Source organism: Martes martes (assembly GCF_963455335.1).
Source record: "Martes martes genome assembly, chromosome: 10".
Lineage (NCBI taxonomy): Eukaryota > Metazoa > Chordata > Mammalia > Carnivora > Mustelidae > Martes > Martes martes.
The window spans coordinates 58,464,449-58,485,159 of NC_137898.1; the positions used below are offsets into that span (position 1 = coordinate 58,464,449).

General features: G+C 45.9%; 1 protein-coding gene across 2 annotated transcripts in view; it reads right to left on the reverse strand.

The window, feature by feature from the left end:
- CLPB (ClpB family mitochondrial disaggregase) overlaps positions 1–11,937 on the reverse strand; it is a 144,568-nt gene extending 132,631 nt beyond the window's left edge. The window contains exons 1-2 of one of the 2 annotated variants that reach the window (XM_080815993.1): positions 11,471–11,937; positions 7,683–7,734 (exon numbers count right to left, since the gene is read on the reverse strand). In XM_080815993.1, the coding sequence (XP_080672119.1) occupies positions 7,683–7,734; positions 11,471–11,870 (452 nt within the window). In that variant the 5' untranslated portion in view covers positions 11,871–11,937. The remainder of the gene's footprint in view (positions 1–7,682; positions 7,735–11,470) is intronic. The other variant, XM_080815992.1, reaches the window with a different exon arrangement.
- Between the last annotated feature and the right edge of the window lie 8,774 nt (positions 11,938–20,711).

Genomic DNA, 20,711 nt, shown 5'->3' on the forward strand with positions numbered 1-20,711 from the left:
ACCAAATCAGACTTTTTTCCAAAGGCATCTAGTAAACAAGTCTGAGCTGGTATTAATTCCTTGATTTTCTAAAACCATGAAACCAGAAATCAAAATGAGATAACAAAATAATCTCTAGGGGTGCCTGGATGGCTTAGTCAGTTAAGCATCTGCCTTTGGCTCAGGTCATGATCCCAGGGTCTTGGGATGGAGCCCCTCCACAGGGAGCCTATTTCTTCCTCTCCCTCTGCCTGCCATTCCCCCTGCTTCTGTGCTAGCGCGCATGCACAGGCGCGCGCGTGCGCTCTCTCTCTCTCTCTCATAAATACATAAATATTTTTAAAAAATCTCTAAAGTGATAAGAGTTTTTTTTTTGAGAGGCAACATGGTATATACAGCAGGAAGAGTCAGAATGACGCATACATTCAACTGCCTAGTTGAAATCTTCACCTGAGTATCTCACTAGCATGTCAACTTTAGCATGTTTAAAACTGAGTTCATAATCTTTTCCTACCAACCCAGTAGCACTTTCATCTGAGTGAACAGCATCTACACAGCTGAAATTCATTCTTAATACCTTCTTCTCCCTAATCAGTGATATCCAATTCTATTCATTCATTCAACATTCATTTATTAGTACATATGACATATCAGGCACTGATAGTGCTCTAAACACCACCCAGTCCTGTCTAGCTTACTTCCTCCATCTCTGCTGACATCTTAGTCCAAGTCATCACCTGCCATCAATCTCTTCTAGACTATTCCAGTCGCTTTCAACCAGTCTTCCTGCATCCACCATGGCTCTCTATCCAATCTATTCTCCATGGAGCAACTAGGGAGATCTTTTACAATTACAGATCTAGATCATGTCACCAGGTCTTTCTCTCGTTTGTGTGCGCGCTCTCTCTCTTTCTCTCTCAAACACACAAGTGTACAGGGTTAAAATTCTTCAGTGGTTGCCCAGTGATCTTAGTAAAAATAAAAATCATCACCATGGCCTACAACCCAGTGTGGTATGGTCCTTGCTTAACTCCCCAGCTTCAGTTTATGTCACTGTGCCCTTGCACTCTAGAGTCTAGTCAGATTGGCCTTTTCTCTATTCTTGATGTCTTCACATCTGTTCTTGACTTAGGGCCTTCCACCCTACTGCTCCCTCCAACCGAACGTAATTCCACCTTTGTCTTCATCCTTCAGAGCTCACTTCAATCTCATGTACTCCAATGCTTTCCCTTACCGATACATACCCTCTCCTCCACTCTTCCTAGATCCAAGGTTAGATTCCCAAGTGCCTTGTCCTTCCCTTTTAAAACAAGTTTGAAGATATAATTAACATGCCATGTAATCCACCCATTAAAAGTGTACAACTTTATCATTTTTAGTATATTCAGAGCTGTACAATCTCAACTACTAACTCCAGAACAGTTTCATCAACCCCAAAAGAAATTCCGGACCCATTAGCAGTCAATCCCTATTCCCTCCCAACACCAACCTCTCCAGTCCTTGGCAATAACTAACTAATTTATTTTCTGTCCCTATGGATTTGTCCATTCTGGACACTATATGAATTGAATCATACGGTATGTGACAATCTTTTGTCTGACTTCCAGTTAGCATAATGCCTTCAAGGTTCATTGATGTTGTAGGATACAGCAGTACTTCACTGCTTTGCACTGATGCATAATATTCTACTCTGTAGCTATGTCATATTTTTATTTATCCATTCAACCACTTATGGACTTTGGGGTTGTTTTCCTCTTTGGGGTATTATGAATAAAAATGCTATGAACATTCATGTTCATGTCTTCATTTCTCTGGGTTATGTACCTAGGAAAAGACTTGCTGGGTCATAAAGTACCTCTATGTTTAACATGCTGAGGAAATGCCAGCCCTTTTCCAAAGTAGTTCCACCATTTCACATACCCACCGGCAACACGGGAGGGTTCCAATTTCTCCACATCCAACAAACACTTGCTATTGTCTTTCTGCTTACAACTATCCTAATAAGTGTGAAGTGGTATCTCATTGTGGTTTTGATTAGCATTTCCCTAATGACTAATAACCTTAAGCATCTTTACGTGTAGCTATTGAGAATCATGTGTGCTCATTTGAGTATCTTCTTTAGAGAAGTATCTATTCAGATTCTTTGTTCATTTTTAAAAAAAGATTTTACTTATTTATTTAACAGAGAGGGAGAGAGAGATAGCACACAAGCAGGGGGAACAGCAGGCAGAGCAGGCAGAAGGAGAAGCAGGCTCCCCGCCGAGCGAGAAGCCCGATATGGGACTCAATCCCAGGACCCCAGGATCATGACCTGAGCTGAAGGGAGCCACTTCTTTGTCCATTTTTAAATTCAGTTATCTTTTTATTGATGAGTCAAAGAGTTCTTCATATATTCTGGGTACAAATCTCTTATCAGAGATATGATTTGCAGATATGTTCTCCTATTCCATGGGAGTCTTCTTCACTTTCCTGAAGGTGTCCTTTGAACACAAAGTTTTCAATTTTGATGAAGTCCAATTTATCTACCTTTTTCTCTGTCTTCTTGTGCTTTTGATGCTATATCTAAGATGGCTTTGCCCTAACCCAAGGTCACAAAGATTTATGTGTTTTAAGAGTTTTATAGTTTTAGCTCTTACATTTAGGCCTATGATCCATTTTGAGATAATTTTGGTGTATAGATGAGGTAGGGCTCTAACTGCATTTTTTTGTATGCGGATATCCAGTTGTCCCAGCACCATTTGTTGAAAAGACAAACTGCACTTCATTTTTAAGTACAAAATTTTGTCTGTATAATTAGTCACTGGCTCCCAGTTAGACCGTTAAGTACCAAGAGGGCAGGGACTGTGTTAATCTTGTTCACCACTGCATTTCCAGCATTCAGCCCAATGCCTAGCTCCTAATAAGCATTCACAAACCTTGGTCAAGTGAAGTATTATCTCTGTTATTAAGAAATACTCTACAAATCTATGGGTTATAGGTATTATCTCCATGTTACCTAAGCTCATAGAAGTTAGGCAACATGTGCCTTGTTTTGTTGGGTCTCAATTTTGACTCACGTGCCCCACCCTCCCCTAGGAAGGGAGTTAGTGAGCTCCTCCAGAACATGAATTGCTTCTCCTTCCTCATGCTGTTGCCACCAACACAAATTTAGCTCAGGGCTAGGCACAGAAGACAGGCTGGACAGATGATGACTGAGAGACAAATGGACAATGCCCTCCATGGCCAGGCCCCTCCCTCTCTCCAGATCCTCCTGACCTCAAACTGTGATCAAGCAACACCAAACAATATATAATTCCCCCTCCCCACCATACACCCTAGACTGTCTCTTGCCTCCGTGCTACCACTCAAGTGGCCCCCTTTGCCTGGAATACCTGCCCCTTCTATATCCTAAGCCCTACAGATAAATAAAGCCATTTCCTCTAGGATGCTTTCTCCAGTCTCACAGGTTGGTTAGGGGCATCTTCTGGGCTCCTGTCTCACAGCACTGATCATGCTATGTTGTCACAGTCTTCCCAGTCTCCTACATTAAGGGCAGGATACCTGGTCAGGTATCCCCTGTGCCAAGCATAGGACCTGGCATATGCTCAGTAAATTTTGTCAAATGATCAAATCATTCTGGAAAGGGCAGGCAGTCTGAGGTTCAAGACTGATATCACAGGCCTCCTTCATTAGACAATGTTCGGGCTGATGAACAACAGAGTTATGCACTCAGCAGAGAGGTCCAACTCCCTGCTGGGAGAAGGGAAATGGGTAGGGGTGTTATCTTTCACTCAAGTTTGTTCTGAAGGAAATGTGATATCCATTGGGAGAAGAGGAGGCCTCACTTTTCCCAGCCCTGAGAGCTCCTCACATGGCTCAGCCCAAGCCTGAACAGATGTGCCTTCAGTCTGCCCTATGCCCTAGGTTTCGGGTGAGTGGTTCCTGCATCCAGAAGCCAGGCTTGGGTAAGGGCTGAGCCCAGGAGTCAGGCCACCTGCTCATGATGCTGACAGGTGGGACAGGGGCCCAGGACAGGGCTTCCACTCCTGAGGAGTCAGAGCTAAACACACTAACAAGGTTTGAGTGCCTTGGAGGAGGAAGGAAATGGTTGCCGCAAAGGGAGAAAGGAGAAGACAAAGAAGGGAAGAGGAAGGCACCCAGCTTTCCTCTAATATAGCCAATGGAAGTATGGAAATAAGACTCCAGACTGCCTGCTTCAAGTTTACTGAAAAGTCAGTAAAAAAGCAACTTTCCCCAAGTTCTGTCATGCTGGGGAACAGAGTATGAAATGTGGGGAAACAGACCTGTCCCTGCCCTGGGGAGGCATACAATCCAGTGGTTTAAGGTGAAGTCTAGCTCACAACCTTCTTAATATCAAGAACAGAATGTGGCCAGTGGCAGATCCTTCCCTGCCCCTCTAGCCAGGCAGGCTCACACCACGCACAGTCAGCAAGCACCACGTAAAGCAGGTCAACAGTGCCCCCACATGAGGGTGACTGTCCAGAGCTGCTGGCTTAATCATCTCATAAGGTTGTCTGTAAGGATTCCTGATTTCGGGAGCAGTGAACCTTGCTGCTTTTCCTGTTCATGGACTGAGTGCCTCCTCAGTCCTGACAGTCAGCCCTAGTTCTCTCACCCAGTCTCCAACTTCTCTCCTAGACAAGGATCATTCTCCTGTCGCAGACCGGCCTGGCCCTTTTCAGATGACTTTCATACCCTCCCAGACCAGAAGGGAGATGAGGCAAAGGAAGGGGAGATCACCGTCGGAGGAGTCCAAGAAGGCTTCATAAGAGCTGTAGCACTAGAGCTCAGTCTGGAAGGATTTAAGCAGAGGGTAATGAGCACAGAGTACAGAGGGGTGGTTTGTGTAGAGGGCTATCCAAGACCTAGGAACTTCAGATTCCAGAGTATCCTTAAAAAGGAGGATGAAGCCCTTCCCCTTTGATCAGAAGAACCTCAGGCTATCCAGAGCCTTCCTAAGGCTCTAGGGCTAAGGAAGATTGGGGGACACCAAGGCAGACACACAGAGCTCAAAGCCTCAGAGTGAGCAATGGGGAAAGAACGGTAAAGGACAGTATTATTCACCAGATCTAAGTTTTATTCCAAAAACTGATATCATAAACAATACTGATCATACATTTGATGACCTAACCATGTATAAACTATGTTTAAGTAGTTTTTAAAAATTGAGACTGGGACTCTATCCTGCTATAGGAAGGTCTGTTGGGAGGAACTAAAAGCAGGATACACAGGAAGAACCTAAGAGCAGCATGAAGCACCCATGCAGAGTCTAGGGCACAGAAAAGCTAAATAAAGACCAGCTGTAGGAATTCAAAAGAACTTTCTTCTAGCAAGGGTGGCCAGGCTCTCCCCACCTCCACCTCTAGACCTATCTCTGGTAGCAGGAAAAACTGTAACTGATAGGTTACAGGTCTGCTTCCTTGAGACCAGAGCCTGGGTCACCCCCTATCTCCAGTGCCCTCCAGCAGAGGACTACGCATTCATTCATAAGCAGGAACTGTTTTGGGTGAGGAGGAAGGAGGAATGTCCTAATTCAGGCCTTTATCTTCTAGAATTTGTTTTATTGAAACAGCCTCTCCCCACTTGTTTATCCTTTACCCTTGTGAATGATCCTAATTAGGTCATTCCCCTGCTCAAAGACCTTCCATGTCTCCCCATTGCTTATAGGATAAGAATACAAGACTCCTTACCATGGACATTCCAAGCCTTGCACATTGGCTTCTCTCAAACCACCTGCCCTCTTGCCCCACACCCTGCAATGCTGCACAAGTACCACCTCAGCAGCACCAACATGACCCTGGGCCCAGCAGCCAGCCAGCATCTCCCATTCCCTGCCTTTGCTCAGTCCTGTTCCCTACTCTTTGCTTCGGAGTAGGGGGGTTTGGGGGGGGGGGGTCACAGGAGGTAAGAAGAGTAGGGGTAAGATTGGTATGCTAAAAGTCAGGCTCTGTGCCTTGCTCATCTCTGACTCCCTTACAAGGGGTGAAGGGAGACTGAGTCATCATGACCAAAAGAGATGACATGACTGGAGGCAGGAGAAAAGCAGCTAGAGACTGAAGATATGCATGAAAGGCCCTTACAAATGCTATCCACACAGCAAGAAGGAATGTTCTGCATCACACGGATCAGACACTCAATCACTTTCTGCATTCTTTTGACAAGTGTTTAATTGCTATCAGAAAAACATGTATTTCAAAGAGCTAAAATAATCAACACTCAAGGGCTTAATGAACTAGGGTAAACTCAGTCTCCCCTGGGTGACGGCAAAGTGATTCACGGCATTGCTGCTTTACCAATACACCGTCTAAACTTTGCCAGAGGAAAGCGGCAGCCTGGCAGTCTTCTGCAGGAGGGCTGACCAATCACTGACAGGTGATTTGAGGGTCAGCAAAGGCCTGAGAGGAGGGGGCAGAGCCAGTTTTGCCCCCTCACGCCCTTGTACTGCAGCAGAAGGAAGCACAGCTCAGCTGTTTCTGGGGAAATGAAGACGCCACGCACAGCTGGCAGTTATGAATGGCTCTTATAACAACAAGCTGACATCTGTGCTTGGTTTTTAAGATGCATCATCGTATGTTTATTAAACTATTGCTCCATCATATTTATTTGGCTACGAAACAACTCCCAGCCCATACTTCCAAAAGTAGTTTATTAAAAACTAAGCCTTGAACATTAATACTCAAAAGCACCCTTGAGAATCAATAATAATGCTGCAGATAAAATGAAAGGGAATCAAAGCAGTAAGTCTTAGTGGGGGTTGCAGATGACTTTCAACACTTTCATATATGTTCAGGAAGCTGGAGCAAGGAGGAGCACCAAGAGTGTGGCACTGGATGCAGGGGTAGCCACTCCAAACACAGGACTTCCTGTCTAAAATGTGGACATGGTAGCAGAGAAAGGGAGCATCCTGTGACCACCTCACTTTATACAAAGGGCCAAGAAAGGCCAAGATGAGGCCCAGTGCAGGCCACTAGTTTCACCAAGAATAAAACCTCTGCCCCTAACCAACAGCCCCACACTGATGCTCTGGGCTGGTTCTGGTCTGAGCATCTATCCTGGACACAGACTGCCCAGCCCCGGCACCAGGCTGAGCCCCAGCCTGAGTCCTGTCCCTGCCCAAGAACAAACCTCAGATCTAATCTGCCAGTGGTCTTAAAGGGCCCAGCTGAGCCAGGCAGGCTGGAAGAACGCAGTCAGCCCCCAAGCAAGAGCCCAGCATGTGCACCCCAGCCCTTCATGAAGACCTTTCTAACTCCAGAAGACCTGGCAGAAAGGCTTCTTCCAGCTCCCCCCTAAATCCCCAAACCTTTCCACGGGTGCCCACTTGTACCCCATCCAGCAACAAACAATAACACATGGCCAGTTCCACAAACATGTAAGAACAAACTGGAAGATTCAGTAAAGAACCCACAGGATGTGGAGGGGACTCTAAATCATGCCTTGCTAAAAATAAGATAGGGGGAGGATTCAGCGATGTTTGGGGCCAAGAACAAAGGAGATACAGGGCTGACTCCCTACTTTAAAAAATCTAAGGGTTGACCTAAGCCAAGAGAGTCCAGGTGATTGTGACTATAGGGAAGTTACAGGGTTCACTTCCCAGATGAGTGTGAGGATATTCTCCAAGGCAGTACTAAGGACTGAGGAAGGCGTTTGCCCAGCTCAGGCCCTCTTGTGGGGGACAGCAAGTCCTGGGGATCAACACTCACCTGCTGACTTCTTGGATATTGTTGGCACGAGCAGCTTCCATCAGGGCTGCATCTGAAAAGAAAGGGGACACTGGTCAGACCCCTGGCCAGGACCTACCCTCAGAGCTAGCTGCATGGAGGCCCCATCAAAACAATGGAAATGGAAGCACTTTGGAAACAAGGGCTTTGGGGTGCCTGGGTGGTGCAGTTAATAGACTCTTGGTTTCGGCTAGGGTCATGATTTCAGGGTCCTGAGATCGAGCCCCACATTAGACTCCAGGCTGAGCACAGAGTCTGCTTGGGTTTTTCTCTCCCTCTCCCTTTCTCCCCCTAAAATAAATAAAGAAAGAAAGAAAAAAAAGGAAAAAACATGGCTTTAACAAGGGAAATGATGCCAAGGTATATAGAGAGAAAGCTAATCATCCCCTGCCTACGTGGTAGCCACTGTAAACCCATCTTCCACATCCATTAGAGCCCAAACCCGTAACTCTTTTTTTTTTTTTTTTAAGATTTTATTTATCCATTTGACAAAGAGATCACAAGTAGGCAGAGAGGCAGGCAGAGGGGGAGGGGGAAGCAGACTCCCTACTGGGCAGAGAGCCTGATGCGGGCCTCAATCCCAGGACCCTGAGATCATGACCTGAGCCCAAGGCAGAGGCCTCAACCCATTGAGCCACCCTGGCGCCCTCAAACCATAACTCTTATCGTGCAGGTGATCCAGGTAAAATGCTAGCAGCTATGCACGGCCTACACAACCTGATACGTGAACCCCTTCATTCTTCATTAGCTAGAAAGCTCGGACTAGTATGTTTCATGTGGCTGTCATTGTTATTAATCATCCCCCTACATTGTCCCACTTTCTCTCCCAACTCTGAATACTCAGGCCAGTTTTGAATCTCATGTCACAAGTCACCAACCCAGCACAGAGGAACAGGCAAGGGTGTGGGCTCCTCAGTTAAGAGCCCTGACCAGGAGCCAAGAGGCCCAACTGTCTGCCCCCTGCTCCCGGGGCTGTGGCAGCCCCTTTCCTCTCAACTCCAGCTTCCATGACTATAAAGTAGATGCAATAATCCTTGTCCGGGCAAGACTCACAAAGATGCCAAGGAGGTGAAATGATGGTTGAAAAATTTCCCAACTCCTCGGTGCCAAGCTCAGCAAAGGGAGACTCAAAAGAGAGGGTTGCAATTCCTTAGATCAGAAAAGCAATGCTAAGCCTGGCCTCCCCTGAGCAGCCTGCAGGCTGTTGGCACCACCTTGTGGCCATAAGGAAAAACTGCATGACTCGAAAACAAGCAGAGGCAAGATTTTTTCAGTCATGGAGCCTTATGTGCCTAGCAGGGTTCTGAAAACACTGGAGAGACTCATACTGAGCCCCGTCTCAGGGATTTCTCAGTCCAGCCAGAGACTCACCCAGCAAAACATGAGAGGAGGCATTGCAGTAAGGTAGAAAGAGCAGAATATGGAGACAGACCTGGGCTCCCACCCCAATTCCGCCACTGACTTGCTGTATGCCCTGGCCAACTCAACTAACCTCCTAAGCCTCACTTTCCTTATCTGCAGAGCAGGGATAAGAGAGCCATCTTGTCATGCATATGCAAAGCAGGTCTGTGGTTCAAACATTAGTCTCTCCACCCCACGTGCCAGCCTAGACTCCAGAGTCAGGTCTTTCCTGGTTATCTTCCCCCATGGCTCTCTAAGCACACATCCAGGGATGCTCAGACAGCCCTCGGTTGGAAGGGGAACAAAGCTTCCTCACAGATCACTGTATCCACTCCTCCCTCACTCTGAAGAAAGAAGTGGCTTCTGCAAGGTCACAGGGGGAATGAGAAGGAGCTTGAGAATCAGGGCCTCCTGGCTCCTACAGGGTACAGTTTCTACCGCACTGTATGGAGGGCCTGAGCTTATAACTCCAAATCAGGGTACAGCATAGGCTAGCGAAGTCTGAAGGGTTGGAAGTGAACATGGTTTTTGGTCATTACTTTAGAAAGTAGACAAAGTCCAGACTGGAGCCCCCAGGAACCTCTAAGGCAAGACCCTGGACACCTCCCCCAGTACATCTAAGCATACTAGCATCAGGACATTCCCTGCCCATGAACTTGCCATGGCTCTCCGCTGCATACAGGACAAATTCCAAACCCTCCAAAAACCCTCCTGACATCCAGGCCCCACACCATCTGCTCTCACCTCATTCCAAAGACCCCCTGTCCTCCAAACAGGCTGGCTACCCTTCGAGCCCCTGCAAACACCATGCTTACCTATGACTCCCATATCCATGAAGCCTTTGCATGCAATACAATCCAACTCAAGACACATTTATGGAGTACCTACTAAGTTCCAGATGCTATAGTGGGCAAACAATGTGAAAGTATTAGGGAAAGGAACTTGTATCAACCTGAAAAAAAAGGTAAGCTGCATTCCTTGTTCTCATGGAGCTCACAATGTCACTCTCCCTTTCATCTCTTGCTTCATCCTACAGAACTCAAGTTCAAATTCCCACCCTCCAGAGGTCTCCTATCTTCCAGGAATGCTTTCCTGACCCTGCTGGCCCTCCAATCACTCAACAAAACATTGTCAGACCACTCACCAGACCCATAGGCCTAACTGCCTGCACTGTCTCCTTAAATGACTTTGTGCTGTTGGGAGTTCCACACCTCCCAAAATTGGGCTCACAAAGGGTATTCAAAATATGTCCAAAGTTATAGAATTATAGCATGTCTAAGTTAGAAGAGCCCTTAGAGTCTCTATTTCAACATCCTCATTTTGTAGATGAGGAAACAGGGCCAGTGAGGATGAGAAGCAAGAATCCAAAGTCACAATGGGACTTAGAGGTAGAACCAGAACAAGATCCCAGAGGTCCTTACTCCCAGTTCAGGATCCTTCCTTTACAGCTGGCCACATCCTGCTAGATAAACTTCAAGACGGTGCCCACTCTTGCTCCCAAGTCTCAGAGCTTGGGATGCATGAAACCTATGAACACCATGCTTCCTGCCTTCCCCCCTGAGGAACTACTGAGAAGCCGCATGGTTGGACTCATGTAAGCCAGAAGTCTGGCTGCCTGCTCTCCCAGTTCCTGCTCAACTCCTTGCACCCAGGTGAGATGCCAACCTGGGTCAGCCAGCCCCCATGGTTGCTTTGGGTCTCTAAGGATCCAACTTTGTTTTTCTTCTCCTGCCAACTGCATGGCTGGGCAAGATCACCTCACACCTGAGACCAGGGACAACAAAATCCCTAGGAGTCTGTTGGGCAGACCCAGACTGCTGAATTCAAGACTCAAAATAACAGCACTGTAAGAGTACTGAGAAATCATTCTTTACTGTGTAAGGGGGGAACCTGAAACCAGAGAGGACCAAGGGGTGAGCAGCGGCAAAGGTGGCACTGAAACCAAGTCTGTACTTCCTTTTTTGGGCCACCTTTCTCGGGAAAACTTTTCCTAAACTATCTAATAGTTGCCATTAGAACACAAAGCAGTTTCTTGGGAGACCACTTAAGAGAGGAATTCGACCAAGCAGAATATTAGTGCATAAAAGGCCCACACTCTAATTTTAGAATGTCTCAATGTTTCCATTGTACAGATGGACAAAGTAATGCCCAAACGAGGGAGCTGACCTATGACAGGAAGTTATCCAACTCAGAGGCACTGAGCCCTCCAGTTACCAGGCTGCCCCAATAACCAGACGATGTCTGAGTCCCTACAGGCCTGAAGCTCTGCTGATCGAAATCTATAAGCAACTCCCGCCCTCCAAAGATACGGAGTCGGGTCACTCCTCCCGCCTCTGTCTTCCTCAAACCCGTACTGCCCCGATAATCACCCTTGTTAGACGGGTTCTTGCTGTAACAGTGAACCACAAGCGCCGTGGCCAGGGCCCACATGCTCAGTCCGGCCCTGCTGGGGACCCCATTCCAGCTGTCCTGTCCCGGGAGTGTTTCTTCTGGGCTAGGAAGGCGTCCCGATGTTGCGGCTACGAGGCACGAGGTCTCGGTGAGTCCTCCCTGGCGCCCCCAGGTGGCTGCCCCTTCATGGGGGAGGAAGGCTGGCGATGTTCCAGGGCGCCCCCCGACGGCCGCCCTCAACCATTGCGGCTCCCCGCGGCCCGCGGTGGTTACACTCGGGCTGGAGGCACTTCCATGACTCCGGAGCGATGAGGACCTAAGCAGCTGGAGGAGGAGCCGCGGCGCCGCTGTTCTCCTCAACACCAGGGACCCCAGCATCGTGACAGCTGCTTCGATAACCCCCTGGTGCCGGCCCCCGTGCTGGCCGCGTCCAACATGGCTGCCGCGGCGCGTTCGAAGACGCCGCGAACGCCGTGGAATACCGCACTACTTCACGGGAGTGGTAGTCCATAGCCTTAGACTTTTCCGTAGCTGGAGAACAAATAAACTACATTTCCCAGAAAGCTGTGGAACTCGCGTCACAATGACTGCCGACTTAGGGCAGCCTAGTGCATGTTGGGAAGTGGAGTTTAACTGAGGGGGCGTGGTAAGAGGGGAAATGCCTGGGTAGAACGTGGAGATTAGAATTAAGGTTGGGGGCGCCTGGGTGGCTCAGTGGGTGAAAGCCTCTGCCTTCGGCTCAGGTCATGATCCCAGCGTCCTGGAATCGAGCCCCGCATCGGGCTCTCTGCTCCGTGGAGAGCCTGCTTTCTCCTCTCTCTCTGCCTGCCTCTCTGCCTACTTGTGATCTCTGTCAAATAAATAAAATCTAAAAAAAGAAGAATTAAGGTTCGATTCCCAGAGCCTCCTGCCAAGTCTAGTCAAAATACACGACGCAGGCGGACGCCTGGGTGGCTCAGTTGGTTACGCCACTCCCTCAGCTGGGGTTGTGATCCAGCTGGGGTCGTGATCCTGGAGTCCCAGAATCCAGTCTGGAATTGGGCTCCCTGCTCAGCGGGGAGTCTCCCTCTCCCTTTGACCCACCCCTCTCTCGTGCTCTCTCTCTCAAATAAATAATTAAAAATATTTTTTAAAAAATGCGATACAGGTTCTGACTACTGCAAGTTAAACACAGATCTGCAGCAGAAAACTTTTATAAAATATATGCTTATTTCTTTTAGCCTGTGTTTCTTTTTAGCCTGCAACAGCTTTTCAAAAAAGAAGTCTAGGGGAACCAGTACACCTGTAATAACAATTCTCTTTATATCCCTACATAGACTTCCTTTCGGTTGAAGAGCTAACTCCCAGTCTTGTTTTCTCACTTGTGTTATTTTCGAAGGGTTTTCACGTGGGCTGTCGCATCGTATCTCATGACAGCTGCACGGGGAAGCTGGGCAAGGAATGTTATTCCTGTCTACGGGAAAGGGAATTTCAGCTCAGAGGGGAAAAATTGCTGATCAATCAATAAAAAAAGCTCAGGTCTTCTAACTAGGAGCTCAGTACCGCACCCCCATTTCTTCCTCTCTTTTCCAGACTGAGCCCACAAGCAAAGGAAGGAGCTCTTTTATGCCAGTCCCATCTCTTACTTCTGCCCTTCCTTCTCTCCTCGAACTTCATGTCATCAGAGCCTTCTCTGATGATTTTATTTAAAATAGCAATTCTCTTTCCCACATGCTTCCTATCCTGTCTAATTTTTCTTCACAGTACTTACCACGTGATATACTGAAAATTAGTTGTTTATTGTCTCGCTCCAATAGAACATGAGCCCCACAAAATAGGGACTTTGTTTTTTCTCTTACATTACTAGCACTCAGAACAATGTCTAGAACAAAAAGAGCTGCTAAATAAATATTTCTTTGGTAAAAGGATTACTCCTGCTTTATTATCGTGGGGAAATGAATATAAACTTTGGAGTGCAGGCAGACCTTGATTTCAATTTTGACTCTTGAATTTACTAGATGTATGACCTTGGACAAACTTCCTTACCCTTTCTCATTGTTAATTTCCTCATTATTATAAAAAATAATACTACCTACCTTCAAGAGGATTGCTTGTATTAAATGAGGTAATATGGAGACCACCGCCGTCCCTGGCTGACATTAGGTCTTCCAGAAATGGCAGCCAGCATTGTTTTCCCTGCTCTAGGGGTGCATTGGATTCCCTACTCTAAACTTCTTTTTAAGTTTTTATTTAAATTCCAGTTAGTTAACATACAGTATAATATTAGTTTCAGGTGTACAATACAGTGATTCAGCACTTCACGCAACACTGGCACTCACCTCAGCAAGTACCCTCCTTAATCCCCATCACCTGTCTCACCCATCCCCCACCCACCCATCTCCCCTCTGGGAACCATCTTTGTTCTCTGTAGTTAAGAGTCTGTTTCTTGGTTTGCCTCCCTCTCTCTTTTTTTTTGCCCTTTGTTCCTTTGTTTTCTTAAATTCCACATACTAGTGAAATCATATGGAAATCATATAGAAAAGATAGATTTTTTGACTCTACAAAAAAATAATTCTGATAGTGAAATATATACAGTGAAAAATATACACAGTGAAAAAATGACAGTATGGGAAAAAATATATTCGCACCACAGTGATGAAAGGGCTAAGTAATATAGAAAACTCCTATATAATAAGCAAAAGGCCTACCACACAAGAGACAAATGGACAAGGGCAAGGCCTTTGCTAGCTTATACTGCGCTTTTGTGCAAAGTAAAGAACGGGTCTCCCTGAGGATGAATTAGAAAAAGAGGCCTGCACAGTGCGAGTGATTAGGTGTGCAGGGCGCTGCCAGATTCCACATTCTGCTTCCATGAACTACATATCCAAACTTTGCCTCAAGCAAAGGACTTGACCAAAGAGCTCATGAGAAAAAAAATACAAGTTGTATTTAAACATATGAAAATATGCTCAACTACGCCCATGATAAGAAATGTACAATGGGGTGCCTGGGTGGCTCAGTGGGTTAAGCCTCTGTCTTCAGCTCAGGTCATGATCCCAGGGTCCTGGGATCGAGCCCCTAGCGGGCTCTCTGCTCAGCAGGGAGCCTGCTTCCTCCTCTCTCTCTGCCTGCCTCTCTGCCTACTTGTGATCTCTGTCAAAAAAATAAATAAAATCTTTAAAAAAAATGTACAAATGAAAGCTTTATTGATCCATATCTTACACCATAAACAAAAACAATCTCAAAATGGATTATAGATCTAAATGTAAATCCTAAACTCTAAAACTTCTAGAAGAAAACATGAAGAATATCTTTCTGAAATTCAGCGAGGCAAAGATTTCTTAGATACAATACCAGAACCATGATCCATTAAATAAAAAAAAAAAAAGATAGGGACACCTGGTGGCTCAGTTGGTTAAGCCGCTGCCTTCGGCTCAGGTCATGATCCCAGCGTCCTGGGATCGAGTCTCACATCGGGTTCCTTGCTCGGCAGGGAGCCTGCTTCTCTCGCCGCCTCTGCCTGCCTCTCTGCCTGCTTGTGTGTACTCTCTCTCTCTCTCTCTCTCTCTCGCAAATAAATTAAAAAAAAAAAATCTGACTTTGTCAAAATTAAGAACTTTGGCTCCTCAAAAGCCACTTTGTTAAGAAAATGAATAGAGGGGTACCTGGGTGGCTCAGTCGGTTAAGCGGCTGACTCTGGATTTCAGCTCAGGTCATGGTCTCAGGGGCCCATGATCTAGTGTCATCAGTCTCCATGTTCAGTGGGGAGTCTGCTTTAGGATTCTCTCTCCCTCTGCCCCTCCCTTTGCTTGTACTCTCTCTCTCTAAAATAAATAAATCTTAAAAAGAGAGAAAGAATGAACAGAGAAACCACAAAGGGGAGAAAATATTTGCAAATTATATATTTAATAAAAGACTTGTATCAGAATATAAAAAGGATTCACAAAACTCAATACAGTAATAAGAACATGATTCGATTTTTTAAAAAAGATTTTATCTTACTTATTTGACAGAGATCACAAGGAGGCAGAGAGGCAGGCAGAGGGAGAAGCAGGCTCCTGGCTGAGTGGAGATCCTGATGCGAGGCTCGATCCCAGGACCCTGGGATCATGACCTGAGCTGAAGGCAGAGGCTTTAACCCACTGAGCCACCCAGGCGCCCCATGATTTGATTTTTTAAATGAGGGTCCACCTGGGTAGCTCAGTCATTAAGCAACTGCCTTTGGCTCAGGTCGTGATCCCAGGGTCTTGGGATCAGTCCTGAGTCAGGCTCCCTGCTTAATGGGGAGTCAGCTTCTCCCTTTTCCTTTGCAGCTTCCCCTGCTTATGCACTCGCTCTGTCAAATAAATAAATAAAATCTTAGAAAGAAAGAAAGAAAAAAGACTGCATGCTGTATTATCCCATTTATATAAGATTCTAGAAAATAAAATCTAATTTATAGTAACACAAAGTAAACCAGTGGTTGTGTGGGGATGGGTAGGAAGGGAGGTATGTAGGGAGGGAATTACAAAAGGATACAAAGAAACCTTTGGAAATGAAGGTTATGTTCATTACATTGGTTGTGGTGATGGTTCAAAAGGGCACAAATGTCAAAATTGATCAAATTTATCCTTTAAACCTGTACAGTTTATTGCATGTCAATTTCACTTCAACAAAGTATTTTCAAAAACAGTAAGATAAGGGGTGCCTGCATGGTTCAGTCAGTTAAGCGTCTGACTCTTGATTTTGGCTTAGGTCATGATCTCCCGGTGGTGGGATCGAGCTCCACACTCAGAGCACCAAGACTGCCTAAGGAGTCTCCCTCTACATCGCCCCACCCCCAGCGCTCTCACTCATACTCTCTCTAATAAGTAAATAAATAAAATAAAAATTACAAAATAAAGTAAAAACTATAATATAAGAGGTGCCTGGCTGGTTCAGTCAGTGGAGTGTGCAACTCTTGATCTCAGGGTTATGAGTTCGAGCCCCACCTTGGGTATACAGATTACTTAAAATTAAAAAAAACAAACAAACTATAAGATATAGTTCACCTATCAGATTGACAAACATACATTTTAAAATATATTTTAAGCATATATATTAAGTATACCTGTATACTTAATTTTATTAAATATACCTGTATACTTAATTATATTAAATATATAACATCTCTGGCAAGTTTATAAAGAAAAAGACACATTGTTGGTAGGAATGTAAATGGGTACAACCTCAACAAAGGGCTAGCTGCCTGACGATATCAAACATCAGAATTTTAAAATATAGATAGACTTGTCATGGGTAAAATGAGGAATGTTTTGGGCTATTTGTAATAGCAAGAAGCAGGAGAAATACCCCCAAATATTTCTCATTGGAAAAAGGCTGAATATCCTTCAATAGGAACTGGATTAAATACATTAAGTTAAATCTAAACTATGGAATATTATTTTTTTAATGGAGTAAAGCCTGTTGCTTTTAATATGGAACACTCTGAGGTGTTTTAAGTAGGAAAAAAATCAAGGCACTGAACAGTTATATACAGCCATTAGTGTTATTTAAAAACTTGATATATACATTTATGTGCTTAAATACTTAGGATATCTATGGAAGGGTAATAAAAACAGTTGCCCTTGGGGTGGGCGAAATGGAGCTGGGGGATAAGGGAGAGAAATAAAGAGGGAAGGAGGGCTTACTTTCCATTGTACATGTTTTTGAATTTTGTACCGTGTGTGTATACTGCCTAGTCAATTAAGTCAACCAATCAACTAATTGCTCTTATTTCTATATCAATATTCACTTTAAATTAACTTCCAGCATCAGCTAGTGGGAGTACATTTAGTTTCAGACTGCTGCATTATTTCTCATGTGGTAACACTGACATCTTGTGGACTTTTAAGACAGTGCATAAAATATCATTAAAATCAGGAAGAATTTTTACCATTTTTACCATTCCTCTCCCCTCCAGTCCCTTCCTCCCAACACGTATTTGTTGATGCCTACACTGTGCATTTGTCCAAGCCTTTAAAGTGGACATAGTTTCATATTGAATAGTAATAGTAATATCGAACCTCATTTATAGAACATCTGTGAAGTGCCAGACCCTGAAACCACAGTCCCCAGTCCAAGGCTCGGAGCTTCGAACGGCAGGCAGTCCACTGACATCACAGCAGAGAGGTAAGTGCTGCAACTGAGACAACTCAGGTTTCCCTGGGAGCCCACAGCAGGTTGAGAGGCCAGGGAAGGCTTCCTAAAGGAAGAGACATCTGAGCTGAGTTCTGCAGGAAGAGCCACAGTTGACAAGATAAAAGGGAATATAGTAGCTGGCTGGCGGGGCACTTGGAGAAGGGGTCACTGCAAAGGGAACACTCTGGAAATTCACAGAGGCTGAAGCGTAGACTAGGAGAGTCTAAAAGGTGACAAATGAGGCTTCATTTAATAACCAGAGAGGTTAAAGCAACTCACTAGGTTCTGTCTCAGCAAGTACGTGCTGCACCAAGAATTTACACCCAGAACTAGATGACTCCACTTCTTTTCTTCTTTTCCTCTTTTCCACCATCAAGATTTTGCTCTCTGAGCCTTTCCTGAGCACCGTGCGTCATGTTCTGCTCCTCCCTTCCTTCTTCCCTCCCTTGCTCAGTCCCTCCCTCTTTCCGTCCCTCCCTTCCTTCTCCCCTTCCTTCCTTCCATAATGCTTGTTTCTGCAGCCTGGCGACTAGAGAGGAGAAAGGAAGGCTTTGGGGATCATAAAGTGATCATTCAGGTCTTAGAAGAACTCTCGACTCTGGTTTTTGTTGATCTTGTTGATAAAGTTAATAGATGAGAAGGACTGGGCATCAGAGCCGCTCTCTGTCTTCCTTGAGAGCTGGTGGAATGACCGCCACCATTTCTCCAAGCTCGAGGGGGCTCTGATCTTTCTGACTAACAAGCATAACACAAACCCCTTCTCATTTATCTGACATTCTTCAAATACATAGCTTAACTAGAAAGCTGACAGAAGAACAAAATCTTAAAAACGCAAAGGAACAGATGAAATTCTAGGGCGTATATTTTTGATAGTAAGGAGGATGAACTCTGGCCACATATCTGCTTGGCTGTCCCTTGCCCCAATCTCCTATTTGTCTTGTTCGGGTGGTGGACAAGTTCCTTTATCTTCTGTCACACAATGGCTTCTTTGGAAGCAGAAGCTAAAGATGGAGTTTGGGTACCAGATGGTTTCAGGGAATGTGAAAAACAAGACAACAGGCCCACCCAAAACAAAGTTGTTTATGCTAAGCCCACGTCACCAAACTGAGATTTAACTTAATTACACCTTTGTCTTCCCCAGAAATAGAGTCTTAAGCCAGCCAATCCGGAAATCGCCCGAGGAATCTGCCTGATGAATCCCTGCCATCCCCTATGGAAAGTAACCTCGCAGTAACCAACCTGTTTTCTTGCCTAGTGTCACTTCCTCGTTCCTGCTCCCTTCTGCCTCTAAAAGTCTCCCATTTTGTACATTTTCTCAGAGCTCCTTTTGACATGCTAGATTGGACGCTGCCTGGTGCATGACTTGTTGAATAAAGCCAACAAAATCTTAAAAACTTAGTCTGAATTTTGCTATTTGCTGTTTCACAGGATCCACATTTGTAAAGATGGGGTGAGGGAGGTGGGAGGAAGGAGTTGGGTTAGGCAGAGGAAGAAACTGAACTGCTCTCCAGACCTGCCCAAGTCTTGGCCAACCTGGAGTTACTCTGGAATATTGCCCGTCAGTATCTCCTGTGTGGCTGGAACGGCTCAGTCAGTCACGGGGAAGGGCTGCTTAGGCAGATCCTGAAAGAGGAGACAGCTACATCTGCCTCCTGGCTATGTTCTCTGCATCTGGGCAGCAAGTCCTTCCTTGAAGGGGGACCTGATATCTCCATGACTACCAACACGCATAACATTATTCATTCACGTATGGCTCTTTCAGTGCACACCAGCTGCCATGCTGACTACTGGAGGGCAGGAGGGGATAAAGGATGGAGCAGAAGTGGATCCTGTCCTGAGTTTAGTGGAGGAATTAGATACTTACGGAGCAGGGTGGGAGATCCAGAGAGCAGTGAGAGCGTCTGGAAAAGTGCCACTGCCCTAGCTGGGGTGACCTCTGCTAGGGGTCCTTCTCAGTCGACCTTTCCAAGACGTCTACATCCTGCTCTCTCACCACATTGATGCCATTTGTGTCCTCCTCTTCTGTTCCACTGAAACCGCTCTTCGTGAGAATACCTTCCCGTCCGTCTCTCTCCCCAGCAGCAGTGTAGTCTTCATATCTGAGTGTTGTGGTGGTTTTACTGGATTCTATTACCTCCTTGAGTCAGAAGGCATGATGTGGTTTCTCTCTCTTGAACTAGCTGTAAAGAGCCAGAGGTGTAAGGGGGCAGATGGAGAGGGATTTGGGGGCAGGGAAGAAGGAACCTAGGTAAGAGAGGTCTTGGGGCCCTGAAGAACAAGCTGCATTTGGGAAGAGAGATTTTACAATACTACACGGCCTCGTTCTCCAGAGCTCCAAGACCCCTCTCATCTGCCTTCCCACTTCTCTGCTCCAAATTCTCTCTCCATCTGCCCTCTTACACCTCTGGCTCCTCACATCTGGTTGCAGCTAGTGGGATTGTAGCTAGTTTCGGTCGTCCTTATAAATTAAATCTCTCACGGAGGATGCAGCCAGCTCCCATCTTTAACAGAATGGATTTGATGTGGAATACGAGGAGGTCTCAGTGGTGCGAGGAGTAACTGGATCAGAGCCCACGGCGCCCTGTGTCACATCACTTAGCTTACCTCTGATGTTAGCCACTACTGTGACTGACAGTCCTTAGAGATTGCAAATTCATCTAGTGCTGACAGCATCCCCCCTCAAGCGGGAGTCTGTTTGCATCATGCCAGGATCCAGGGACAAGTTAAGATTTGCTTTTCAGATGGAGGACAGCCAGCAGAAAAGGGTATAGTTTTATTTCAATCCCCTAAGGGTCTGCACTGTGATTATCTTATCGGGGTTTTGGCAGAAGGTCTCCTTTTTGGTACATTTCCCACACCACTGGGTCTGCCGGGTCTCAAGATCCAAGCAGCAGGGCAGCTTGAACCACTTCTGTCTGCTGCTGAGCCTTTTCAGGCCCCAGCCCCCACTCAGAGCTGGCGATCTTGTGGATTACTTGGTAATTGGGTTGGCGTAACATGCTTCAATGTAGTACCCATGTTGCCTCCAAGATCCAAGCACGTTATCACCTAGCTCTGTGCCTCTTTAGTGAGGGTGGTCAA